The sequence below is a fragment of the Schistocerca serialis genome, chromosome 6 (genome assembly GCF_023864345.2).
Source record: "Schistocerca serialis cubense isolate TAMUIC-IGC-003099 chromosome 6, iqSchSeri2.2, whole genome shotgun sequence".
Lineage (NCBI taxonomy): Eukaryota > Metazoa > Arthropoda > Insecta > Orthoptera > Acrididae > Schistocerca > Schistocerca serialis.
The window spans coordinates 464,431,598-464,445,498 of record NC_064643.1 but is presented as its reverse complement, the minus strand read 5'-3'; the positions used below and the strand labels follow the sequence as shown (position 1 = coordinate 464,445,498).

General features: G+C 43.5%; 1 protein-coding gene across 1 annotated transcript in view; it reads left to right on the top strand.

Annotated features, from left to right (window-relative positions):
• LOC126484921 (integrin alpha-PS1-like) overlaps positions 1-13,901 on the top strand; it is a 148,683-nt gene that overhangs the window by 15,135 nt on the left and 119,647 nt on the right. The window contains exon 3 of the mRNA XM_050108522.1: positions 3,838-3,922. Coding sequence (XP_049964479.1) covers positions 3,838-3,922 — 85 coding nt within the window. The remainder of the gene's footprint in view (positions 1-3,837; positions 3,923-13,901) is intronic.

The window sequence follows — 13,901 nt, the reverse complement described above, 5'->3', positions numbered from 1 at the left end:
CAAGTGGTAAGATTTGTTGCTAGGGTTCGAGAGTGGTGCAGACCCCACGAAGCCATGAACCCAATTTGTCAACAGGGCGCTGTGCAAGCTGGTGGTGGCTCAAAAATAGTGTGGTGTGTTATGTTCAGCTACTTGGAGACCACTTTAAGCCATTCATGGGCTGCACGTTCCCAACCATGTCACCAGGCCGCAATTGTTCGAGATTGGCTTGAACATTCTGGACAATTCAAGCGAATGATGTGGCCACCCAGATCGCCCAACACGAGTCCCATCGACCATTTGTGGGACATAATCGAGAGGTCAGTTCGTGCACAAAATCCTGCACCGGCAACTCTTTCACAATTATGAACTACTATAGAGGTAACGTAGTTCAATATTTCTGAAGGGCACGTCTAACGACTTCGGTTGTTGCACTACCCCGTGCAAAAGAAGGTCCGAAGGATATTAGGAGGAATCCCATGACTTATCACCTCAGTGCATAAATAAATTCTTCAGTCGGAGAATTGAACTCGTTTGTGTGTACTTGGAGAAGACCTGGTTGGCTGTAACATGAAATAGAGCAGATGGTGGGTGTCAGACATTGCATATTTCTAAGTTCCACCACTAACAAACCCAACAATTGGTTGATCGTATTAAAATTTAGTATGTAACGGAGATTGCTGGATCGTTAGAATGGACGTGATAGGTCGGCGCTCGAAAGAATCACTGTCATTTGTGAGCAAAATCATGAACAGAGCTCACACTTAACATATACAGTAAAAATCTATAGATCTTACTTCCAAACGAGATTCCCCAGGGGATGCTTTAGCCGACAGAGGTACCTCTACTCTGGGCTCCGAATGAGAGCATCCTTCGCTACACGCCGGACGACGTATAAATTTCTGCCACCAGAGCCGTCACTCGTGGGTAGCGATAATGTGTTATGATGAGCAATTTACATATCGAGTTATTGGATGTATGTGAAGATTTTAGATTGACATTAGGGTTTTCACCCTTTTTATTCAAGTACGTTCATTAGCAATCCTGAGCTGAATATGTGCTCAATCAAGATACGTAGCTGGTGCATACACGATTCTTTCCGTAGTTCTTTCTTTCCTCTCTGATTAACATTCGGGAATCACTGTGTGACTTCTGCGAAGTTAGTTGTTTTCCTAGGTGTTGTGTTGACTTCAAAACATTCACTTCCTCTCATTATCCCATCTTTGCCAAGGTGCTGGTATTTTAATCCCATCGTAATCTGTATTACGACTAAATGAACGTAACAGTTTCCTGTCTTCGTGCACTTGTGCTTAACTTGAAATCTACAGGGAATTGTAATGAATGGGGTTTTATAGTAACCGTTCGTTTGTTTGAAGAAATCCCGATTTTTATCATCTTGTGAAATACAGCTACTATATTTTACATATGTTACGTCTAGACTTGCTTAATAAATTCAATTCACTAAATTATCTATTGCACGACACCTGCAATGATCCAAAGAGGAGCGATCTGATTAACAATAATGTCGGAAGGTGCAGATCACTCAGGTGCATTGAGGCCTCAGCCATAACCTCACATTAAGTAGACTCGGTCTCGCAGATCATAGGAAACTTCGTTACTCAAGGGACAACTTGTTGGGACCAGAAAGTCAAGTAGGATCGACATCTGATTTCCTTCTTTAAATGTGCAAGGGCTCAGCTGCGAGAAAGTGGGGGCAGAGTGGGGAGAGTAGGCAGTAATTTGCCCCCTCGTTTGACTATTTTATAAACTGTTCATTTTCTTGACATTTTGTTTGCGGTCATATTGATTCGGAATGAAACTATTTCTAGACAGCATTTCCAGACATCTTAATTGCCGAGGTGCACATGTCGCTGCAATAAATGGTTCAAATGGCTCTGAGCACTATGGGACTTAACTGCTGTGGTCATCAGTCCCCTAGAACTTAGAACTACTTAAACCTAACTAACCTAAGGACATCACACACATCCATGCCCGAGGCAGGATTCGAACCTGCGACCGGAACGGTCACGCGGCGCCTGACTGTAGCGCCTAGAACCGCTCGGCCACTCCGGCCGGCTCGCTGCAATAACCATGTGCCTGTGTGACACGTGTCGTGCCAAGTCTGCTACTGCATTTCTTAAGTGTTACTCACTCATTGAACACATTATGATGAAAATGTGTCTTGAAATTAAACAGTTTATGAATAACACAGCTTTTATTACGAGTGTATCTCGAGATCTTGAAATTCGTTCTTACGTCAAGCTTCAGTCCACTCAGCTTACCTGAACACACACACACACACACGCCATTTTCACTTAACTTAGTTATTGTCCCATTCGATTTCGTTCGGTCGCCGTAAAGAGACCGCGCCCCCACATACTTATTCGCCACATGATGCGATACGGCAGACCAACTGCCTACCCGTGTTTTCGACAGGCACCAAACACTCACCACACTCCGTAACTCACGGGGGATTTGCACGCCATGTGGATCTTGGGCTTAGCGGAGAACGGTAGGGATAACTTCCGATCTATCGAAGCGCCATTGATATTTGTACGCTCACAAGGCCAACTAAAGCAAATGAGCGAGAGGGCTCAAAGGAAATTTGCTTATGAGGCCTCTGCAGGGGATTTGCCTTTTTTATGCACGCCTCCCCTATCTGTGTTACCAAACGGTTAATTCGGTTCATGGTCCATAGTTCACTGGGTATGGCCGAATGGTAGGTTGCTTATATAACGGTTTTCAGGTGCAGCAAAAATTTGAGTTGCTATGTTTCAAGTCATTAAGGCCTTGCCGCAGTGGATACACCGGTCCCCGTGAGATCACAGAAGTTAAGCGCTGTCGGGCACGGTCGGCACTTGGATGGGTGACCATCCGGGCCGCCATGCGCTTTTGCCATTTTTCGGGGTGCACTCAGCCTCGTGATGCCAATTGAGGAGCTACTCGACCGAATAGTAGCGGCTTCGGTCGAGAATACCATCATAACGACCGGGAGAGCGGTGCGCTGACCCCATGCCCCTCCTATCCGCATCCTCCGCTGAGGATGACACGGCGGTCGGATGGTCCCGGTAAGCCACTCGTGGCCTGAAGACGGAGTGCTATATTTCAAGTCATTATTGACCAAATTTAAAAATTTAAATTCCGTTCATAATCTACTCATTAAGAGGTATAATCATACATTAAATTTTTAACACAGCAAGACAAATATTACAACTGGAAATTGTATATAAGTCTTGAGGCAGCATTGATCATGACACGCAGATTAACCAGACTATACTCACCCAGTATTTGTGAATGGGCGCAACTGGCGACTTCCAACAAATTTTCTACATAATTTCAAACATTTTCGAACTATTTTCCTTCTGACACCCTGCCCCTCCCCCTCACAAAATGGCGAACGGATAAAGTTTGTCGATTATTACATTTTTATAGCATCAGGCATGCCTTTTAAATTTATTGCTCCTTCACTACTAACTCTATTCGTAACATTTTGCACACATTATCCATACATACCATTGTAAATATCTGCAAACTTATATCACAGTGCAACACATAGTTCAGGAGATAGGTGCCATAAACACTGATGTGCTTGAAAAATTTGCTTGTGCTTAAAACAGAGTGCAAATTACCCACACTACATCCATCCAGTATTTCATATTGAGAGCACTTTGTACACAATTTCAATCCTTTTGTAAACTTTTTGTCGTTTACCTTCTCTTCAAATACTTAACAACTTAACTCATTATTTTGTGAAACAATGTGGCCTTCGAATTCTTCTTTATGCGGGGATTCGATCCTTTAAAAAATCTGCATTTCCTCGACGAAACTAAAATGATAACGAATGTATTACTGTTGCAGAGGACGTGCTTTCCCGCGCTGACGTGGACGTTATTGGCCGCGCCAGGCTGCACATGCCACAAGGTGTGCTGCTAACTTCAGAACTGTAAGTATTAACGGTTTTCTTCAGGACATTACATCAATTTAGATACCCGTAACAGTCGTTTCACAACACTTTGCATATAGAATTACGGATGGTTTGCTTACTTTTAAGCATTTCCCATGAAGTATTCCATGAAATTCTCTGCGAACTACAATTTGCTGTCACTATATATCGGCGCAGAGTCTTGTGACGGTATTTACTTGTCCACTGGCAAAAAAGCACACTGACAAGGGAAGCGTGTCACCTCGCACGCTCAGAACGCACAAAAATGTATTTATCACATAAGCCTCTCATCCAGATAACAGTGTTAGGAGACATTCATAAGCAAAACTGCACTTCCTACCGCGGGAAACGTTCGAATGATGACCCATTCCAGGGCTAAAAAAAAGAAAACTCCGCTCGGTCCTTCGAGCAACACCTCAGTGGAGAGCTGGGGTTTATCCGTTTCACGATACTTGAACGACCTCTAAAGTGAGGAACCAGAACCAACAACCAGCTAGTGCTGTTAAGCGACTCTGCAAGGCTTAGGGTTATACGTGGTTTACAACGTACTTAGAAATGCGTTCATGTTCAGCTTCATGCACGCTAAAGTATTACTTCATATGGAGACCATAATCTAAATACAGTAAGTGAGAACCCTTAACCGACATAAGATACATCGGTCATTAACTACGATTCAATTTGGGATTACTTTAAGGCCTCTAAAGGTGAACTGCAAATGACAGCCACTAACAGATTAAAAAGAGAAAAACAACATTAATACTACAACAAAGTTAATCTCCTGGATACTCCCATAAATTTCCAACTTAACAACATCGAAAACCAGTAACCCCCCAGAGAAAACTAATCTGGAAACCCACTGAGACACAAACAATTATTCAAACTTAATAGTAAAATAATAAATACACTCCTGGAAATGGAAAAAAGAACACATTGACACCGGTGTGTCAGACCCACCATACTTGCTCCGGACACTGCGAGAGGGCTGTACAAGCAATGATCACACGCACGGCACAGCGGACACACCAGGAACCGCGGTGTTGGCCGTCGAATGGCGCTAGCTGCGCAGCATTTGTGCACCGCCGCCGTCAGTGTCAGCCAGTTTGCCGTGGCATACGGAGCTCCATCGCAGTCTTTAACACTGGTAGCATGCCGCGACAGCGTGGACGTGAACCGTATGTGCAGTTGACGGACTTTGAGCGAGGGCGTATAGTGGGCATGCGGGAGGCCGGGTGGACGTACCGCCGAATTGCTCAACGCGTGGAGCGTGAGGTCTCCACAGTACATCGATGTTGTCGCCAGTGGTCGGCGGAAGGTGCACGTGCCCGTCGACCTGGGACCGGACCGCAGCGACGCACAGATGCACGCCAAGACCGTAGGATCCTACGCAGTGCCGTAGGGGACCGCACCGCCACTTCCCAGCAAATTAGGGACACTGTTGCTCCTGGGGTATCGGCGAGGACCATTCGCAACCGTCTCCATGAAGCTGGGCTACGGTCCCGCACACCGTTAGGCCGTCTTCCGCTCACGCCCCAACATCGTGCAGCCCGCCTCCAGTGGTGTCGCGACAGGCGTGAATGGAGGGACGAATGGAGACGTGTCGTCTTCAGCGATGAGAGTCGCTTCTGTCTTGGTGCCAATAATGGTCGTATGCGTGTTTGGCGCCGTGCAGGTGAGCGCCACAATCAGGACTGCATACGACCGAGGCACACAGGGCCAACACCCGGCATCATGGTGTGGGGAGCGATCTCCTACACTGGCCGTACACCACTGGTGATCGTCGAGGGGACACTGAATAGTGCACGGTACATCCAAACCGTCATCGAACCCATCGTTCTACCATTCCTAGACCGGCAAGGGAACTTGCTGTTCCAACAGGACAATGCACGTCCGCATGTATCCCGTGCCACCCAACGTGCTCTAGAAGGTGTAAGTCAACTACCCTGGCCAGCAAGATCTCCGGATCTGTCCCCCATTGAGCATGTTTGGGACTGGATGAAGCGTCGTCTCACGCGGTCTGCACGTCCAGCACGAACGCTGGTCCAGCTGAGGCGCCAGGTGGAAATGGCATGGCAAGCCGTTCCACAGGACTACATCCAGCATCTCTACGATCGTCTCCATGGGAGAATAGCAGTCTGCATTGCTGCGAAAGGTGGATATACACTGTACTAGTGCCGACATTGTGCATGTTCTGTTGCCTGTGTCTATGTGCCTGTGGTTCTGTCAGTGTGATCATGTGATGTATCTGACCCCAGGAATGTGTCAATAAAGTTTCCCCTTCCTGGGACAATGAATTCACGGTGTTCTTATTTCAATTTCCAGGAGTGTATAAGCACCAACAACTAACGACATATTAAAAGAAATTGGTGATCTAAGCTTACTCAATTCCGGATGCGCTGGAATATAAAGACGAGCAACGTCACTCTGTTACTGTTTATAAACGCACAATAAGGAAATTCTTGCAACCAAAGGCATGCCCCTTCAACTGATACGCTTACATGGGAATCGAACCAACTCCTCATGAGTATTTCTACCAGCGACGGACTTGTACCAGTAAAATGGCAGCGATGTATAATCGCACCATATTTAATAGCTGCCAAACGAATCGGTGCATCACTTAACACTACTTTGCAAAACCACTGCAAAATTTACAGTTACAGTAGGGTATAAAAAAGGCATTTTGTACTTAATCTGTATGTACCTAATAATTGTAATCAGTTAATGCGCAACCAATAAATTGTATCTTGTAAGAGGTCCATGATTAAGGAACTTATTGCTAGCGCACTCGAGCAGATGTAATTTCAATGGATTGCTCATGCGCTGCCTGCGATATGTAAGCTATAAGAGAATCTCAGACCAAAGAGCAGTCTTGACTGCACTAGGAACTGTGTGTTAGTTGTAGTCGTAGTAGTAGTAGTAGTAGCGAGCAGTCTGGTGTATCGTGTTGGCTGGGCAGGTCGTGTAGAGCGATGGCGGAGCCTGAGCGTTGTAGTATAAGGTAAAAGCAGCCTCGCGCATATGTAGCACTGTTATATCAAGTCCATGTAAATGTTTTAAAAAAAGTCTCTTAGTAATAATCTTTCTCATAAAAAGTAACTTTTGACAATCATTCATTTCAATTTAAAGAATTTACTAATTTCTCCAAACCTTCGTCATCCCGATTATTGAAAAGAAATATCAGTTGTTTCTTTTTATACATGACAAATCTATCGGCCAGCATTGCACTGAGCTGCGCCAGAAAAATTTCTTATAGGAGCAGATATATATACGCGTTATCCGACGACCTAATTGAAGTAAGATTTTTCAATTTATTCAGAATGAATTTCCAGGGCCATGACGCAGCACTGCTGACGTCCAAAATTTCCCAGTTTAAATTCACAGTCAATTATTGAAAGGTTATAAGTGAGTCGCAATATAATTGGGAGGTTAGTCACATTTTATTATTAATAGGTTACGCAATTTATTTTTTGGGAGGTTACACTAAATGTGAATATTATTCATAATATTTATTTTGTGGGGAGGTTACAATCTTCCTTTGAATAAAAAGTGGATTAGTAATATTTGGGTTGGTTTAGTAGCAATATAACATTTCATCCCCTCAGTATAGTAGTGTTAAAACACATAAATATTTAAAGAACAGCTAGAGCTATGCAAACCACAGAATAACATTGTCAAACGAATTCCTCTTAAGGAAAAGCACACAGGTACAACAAACATCGCTAAGAGTGGCAAATTCTTAGTCCCTGCTTGTATTCGTTTAATAACACCTAACGTCAACAGAAAAACACAACAATGTTGAACCTGCCAATATGACAGCTGGAAGCATATTGTAGTAATCAATGATCTACGCGGTTCTTTCGTGGACATTGACAAGAAAACATCAGAAAACAAAACCACTCGCTTCAACTCATCATCATCATTTCCTTGGGCCTTTGTCCCACTCCAACGCGGGGTCAGCCATGTTACTATGGATTTGGCAATTTTAGTGTCAGAGGGTGGCCGAACGCCCTTTCTGTTGCCACCCCGTACCCCCCAGGACAGAAGTAGCATACGCCAGCTGTCTGCGTCTAGTGTAAGCCACGAAATGGTGCAAACGTTTTCAAATGTCTGCGAGTCGTGTAACTGAGGCAGGACGTGGGGACCAGCCCGGTATTCACCTACTGGGATGTGGAAAACCGCCTAAAAACCACATCCAGGCTAGCCAGCACACCGGCCCTCATCGTTAATCCGCCGGGCGGATTCGATTTGGGGCTGGCGTGCCTACCCGAGTCCAGGAAGCAGCGGATTAGCGGTCTCGGCTAACATGGGGGGTAAAACCGCTCACTTCAACTCTCAAAGACAATACAGTGTCGACAGCCCACGGCACAGACCACCGCGAAGGCTCCGGCCGACTCACTGGCCATTCTCCTGGCTAACGCAAAGGGCACTGCCTGCTTACCCACTACGCAACAGTTTGAACAGTTTGAAACAGCGGGTCTTTTAAATTAACGCTGCAGCACACTATGGTAGATGGGCGGTGGAAAATGGCATACAGCACAGTAGGAAATTTGGTACTGTAAAGAAACAAAATATCGATATATGGGGCCAGAAACACACATATTTCAGTGTTGTGACATGTTGATGTATATTTGCAGGCTGAAGCGATGAATGAAAATTTGTACCAAGCGTGGGATTCGAACCCTGGTGTCCTGCTCACTAAGCAGATACGCTAACCACTATACCATCCTAGCAAAGTGAGTTTCGACAACTGCATGGATTGCCCTAGTTTGCCACCCTCTGCAATCTAAATTACCATTCACACGTCAGGTCACTTGGCATTTCCCTTAAATTCGAACAGCATTAAATTTGGGTTGATTAGGGGGAATACTACAGTAGTGTGCGCAGTTGTACAACGCCACTGTGCCAGGGTGGCGTAGTAGTTAGCTCATCTACCTAATGAACTTGAGAAATGATTTCGAATCTCGGTCTCGGTACAAATTCTCACAACTACATGGTCTACCCCCCTCAGTCCAGATTGCCATTCACGCCTCAGCCCATTTGGCACTCCTCCAGACTCGAACAGCATTGAATTTGGTTTTTTTTAGAAAGGTGTACTAGGATATTCCTTGCAGTTGTAAAACGCCAATGTGCCAGGGTGGCATAGTCGTTAACGCATCTGCCTACTAAGCAGCAGATCTCGATTCGAATCCCGGGCTTGGTAATAATTTCCGTTTGTCTCTTCGGTCTGCATATATACATCATAGATGTTTGAAACTTGAAAAGTTCTCTGGAAACGTATAGTTTCATTTGACATATTGCTGTATTTCCCTCTGCTGAAAATGATTCTGCTATCTGAAAAACAAACTTTTTCTACTGACCTAGTAGTATTGCGCAGCTGAAATGGAACAGAACATATACACGTCTGACTACAAGCACTTTTCAATAGTCATCACTTTTGCAATGAAGCAGCCCACTATAAAATGCCACACTAATTATGTTTTGAAACGATGGTATTGGTTGCCTTTTGCCAAGCATATTGTAACAGATGGTTATACTTCAATGCAGAATGTTGATGATATATCATGTATCACACAGCGAAGCCTGATGATGGAATGACAATCGGGTAATAACTTTACTTGTGGTTTTTCATATTAAGAGTCTTGTAGTTTGTTGTTCGAATAGCATAATTATTTTAAGCAGAGGGAAATACAGCAATAAGTCACGACTTTGTGTGTTTTTGGCTCTGTTATATTGATATTTTGTTCCTTCCCAGTACCTAAGTTCCCTTCTTAGCTAAGGAATGGGTAATCATTTCAAATGCCTCTCCCAGTAAGACGCAGAATTCTTCATTAGAAAAATAGTCCAGTGGAGTTAGGAGGAGGATATTGGTGTTTAACGTCCCGTCGAGAACGAGGTCATTAGAGACGGAGCACAAGCTCGGATTAGGGAAGGATGGGAAAGGAAGTCGGCCGCGCCCCTTCAAAGGAACCATCCCGGTATTTGCCTGGTGTGATCTAGGGAAATCACGGAAAACCTAAATCAGGATGGCCGGACGCGGGGTTGAACCGTCGTCCCGAATGCGAGTCCAGTGTGCTAACCACTGCGCCATCTCGCTCGGTCCAGTGGAGTTAAACCTAAAAATTATACAAATCGGAAATAATTGCTACAAAAGGTTTTATTATTTTAACGGCTTCACTTGTGGCCCAATATGACTGTCCTAGGTTTCCCCCACGGCGGAGTTGCGGAAAAGTGGTGGGGGGCAAAAATGTACCCGAAAAAGGGGTATTTTTCCGGTTTTGTGATTATATCTCGTAAATGACTCACAATATAGAAAATATAGTGGAATTACAAATTGTAGGGCATGAAATTCTACATTGAATGAGACCACCCGCATGTTTTTTGGACCACCCGTTCCATACTAGTGCTCTTCAAAACTGGACCAATTTTACATGTTGATGAAAAATTTTCGTTTCAAGTCTGCAGCTCGTGGTCGTGCGGTAGCGTTCCCGCTTCCCACGCCCGGGGGGGTCAGGGATTTTCTCTACCTTGTGATGACTGGGTGTTGTGTGATGTCCTTAGGTTAGTTAGGTTTAAGTAGTTCTAAGTTCTAGGAGACTGAGGACCATAGATGTTGAGTCCCATAGTGCTCAGAGCCATTTGAACTATTTTTTTTTTCGTTTTAACCTCTGTGTTTTGGTAACATCGTTGAAACTACTCATTTATCAATAAAGTGGTTCCTACAAACGATATAGAGGAATAAATTCTGCGTTTGATGAGACCAATAGTGAAATGGACCACCCGTTTCTGTACGGCTAAGTTTGTACTTTCATTGCTTTGCATGTAAGCTACTTCACATTTACAAATCTAGGTCTCTAGATCAGTTTTATGCAGAGAACTCAAAAATAACATTATCATGAGTATAGATTGAAAAAAAATTAAAAAACTGTTCAAAGTCAGGGGTAAATTCCGTGACAAGAAATTTAAGGTCAACTTTGGCAACCCCTTATTAAACGGCAAAGCATTTTTGCACGTTGTTATTCTGCCTTTGTGTATATGTTCTGCTTGGCAAGCCAGTGTAATAATGACAAAAGAGTATCTTTTGTAACTCCTAAGGTAATCGTCCAGAAAGTTACCTGCAAGAAAATCAGAACCCTACATTTGACCAAATTTGGAGGCAAATATATTTTATATGGGTCACCTCTGATTTTCATTTAAAATGCACTATTTGGAAGAGCAGCTTTTGCTTTACTAGAATATTGTGCATAATGTGAGTGTGCAGTTTATCAAGACACTACAGCGGAAGTGCGACAAGTGTGGTGTTCGATAGTTACCCAGACGACCTGCCCACCAAGAACATCAAATATGCTGAGCGCCTCCGCCGAAGCAAAAGAAACACTGCTCCTGAGGTCATCTTTACCGAGTTAATGATGGTGACTAAGACTCAGGAGCAATTCCTTTCCAATGACAGAAATAAAGCACGTCTCCTTAACTTGCTTATTTCGAGGCTTGAAGATGAAGGCTTCTCAGTAAAGCAAGCTAATGAAGACGCAGACCACCAAATTGTTGCCACAGCGCTTGAGGTATCACAGGAGCATGAGAAGGTTGTGGTTGTTGGTGAGGATACGGACCTTCTCATCATGCTTAATGCCCTAGCCACACCATCAGCAAATATATATTTCTTGAAACCTGGAAGAGGAAAGACCTCATCAAAAGTATTTGGTTCTAGTAGTTTCAAATTGGCAAACAACATCAGAAGGCCACTCATATTTCTCCACTCCGTAAGTGGATGTGACACAACTCCAGCACTCTTCGGTCAGGGCAAGAAGAAGGTGGTCAATCTACTGGTCAAAAATAAATGTCTTCTGGAAGATATCAAACTTTTCTTAGAGCATGAGATTCAAGCTGAAGGTATTGTCGAAGCTGGCCTCCGATTTGTAACAACCCTCTATGGAGGTACGGCAGGAGACACTTTAGACAAGTTGCGATTCGATCTGTTTTCCAAAGCGACTGTGAAATACAGATTCACCCTAGCATCCCTACCACCAACGACGGAAGCAGCTCAACAGTGTTGCTTGAGGACCTACTTACAAGTACAAATGTGGATAGGACACGAGACGGATCCGCTCCTCTGGGGATGGCAGGCTTCAGAGTTTGGTCTTGGCCCCGTTCCTACCTCCAAAGAATCAGTTCCACAGTCTCTTCTCTCAACAATTTCCTGAAAATGCAACGAGGGCTGTGCAGGTAGTTGTGTGTGTCGGAAGGGTGCTATTAAGTGCTTATTAATTTGTGTCAATTGCAAGGGGAATTCACGCACTAACTCCCTCCAACCAGATGAAACGGACGAACCAGATGTTGACGAAGACCTGGACTGTATATATGAGGTGATGAAAATTACTAACTTTGAGGAGCCGAGTGTTGCAATGACAGACGTCGACGTATGTGAAATTTGTGTACATACCTACTTTTACCCTTTTCATCTCATACATTTATGTAAAATTTTGTAATTACGGAATATAATAACCACTACTTAACTCCCCGCCTTCATATGAGTTGAATGAGTATCACTATATTATATCGAAGGTTAAGAACGGAGACCACGTATCTGACAAAAAGACAAATTTTACAGGGTAGCTAAAAAATATACCTTTTTAGTAAATATTTTGATTGCTTTGATTTTTTTGTTTAGAGCATAATCATTTATTACTCTCAGGTTGTGCGTTGTGTTTTTTGCATAATTTTGTTATAACATATATTTCTTCAACTTGCAAGTTTTTTTTGAGCCAGGACTTTTTCTGACATCTGTCAGATACGAGGTCTCATTTCTTAACCCTCGATATAAGAAAAACTTTTTTAATATTATTTTTCAAATTTTACAAAATTTTAATATTTTATTCTATCACTATATTAAATAAGTACAAGATAATGGGTTGCTATAGTTCAGTTTTTAAAAGAGTGTACATAAGAATTACTGAAGAACTACATTTGAAATTGTCCTCATTGACGGTGAGAAATGGTCCAACTTTAATGAGGAGCTGTACACAATTGGGTGGGCCAATAAATTCACTTTTGGTTTCATCGAATTCAGAATTTATCCGTCCATATCTTTTTTATGAACGACATTATTGATAGGTGGGTTAGTTTCAACGATATTACCAAAAAACAGAGGTTAAAACGAAAATTTTTCGTGAACATGTAAAATTGGTCCAATTTTGAAGAGCACTAGTATGGAAACGGGTGGTCCAAAAAATATGTGGATGTCTCATTCAATGCAGAATTGCATGCCCTACAATTTTTAATTCCACTATGTTTTCGATATTGTGAGTCATTTACGAGATATAATCACAAAACCGAAACAATACCCCTTTTTCGGGTACATTTTTGTCCCCACCACTTTTCCACAACTCCGACGAGGGGGAAAACCTAGGATAGTCATATTGGGACACAAACGAATCCATTAAAACAATAAAACCTTTTGTATGCTTTTGAATGCTAATTCTACTGGACTATAATTCATACTAATGTTCTTGGGAAGCGCTGTTTATATTCTAAGCACATTTTCATGCTTTTCTCTTGTGAGCTACCCTATTGAAGACTCCGTCGGCGCATGCACGGTATATCAGACTGTCACTGCGCATGCGTTGTTTGAACGCATGAGCTTCTTCAGCAGCTGTGTGCCCTGCTCCCAGCACCTTCCGTAGTGAAATCTCGCCTCATCGACAGACTCCACACCGTTAAATAGCAGAACGGCGCCAGCTACGCAGAGAACGATGTTTCTAGTATGACGGAATGCCGTGCGGTCTCTAATTGGAAACGGCATCGTTCCGTGAATTTTACCGTGTGAAGGTGGGCGATCAGATACCGATGAGGCGCGCGGAAGCCGGTGACAGAAGCGCAATCGCTCAAGCACCGTACAAGCAATGACAACTCAATATCCCAAGCATGCGCCAGCAGGATCTTAAATGTGGAAGCTCAGTACACTTTCGCCAGTGTACATCTAAAGATG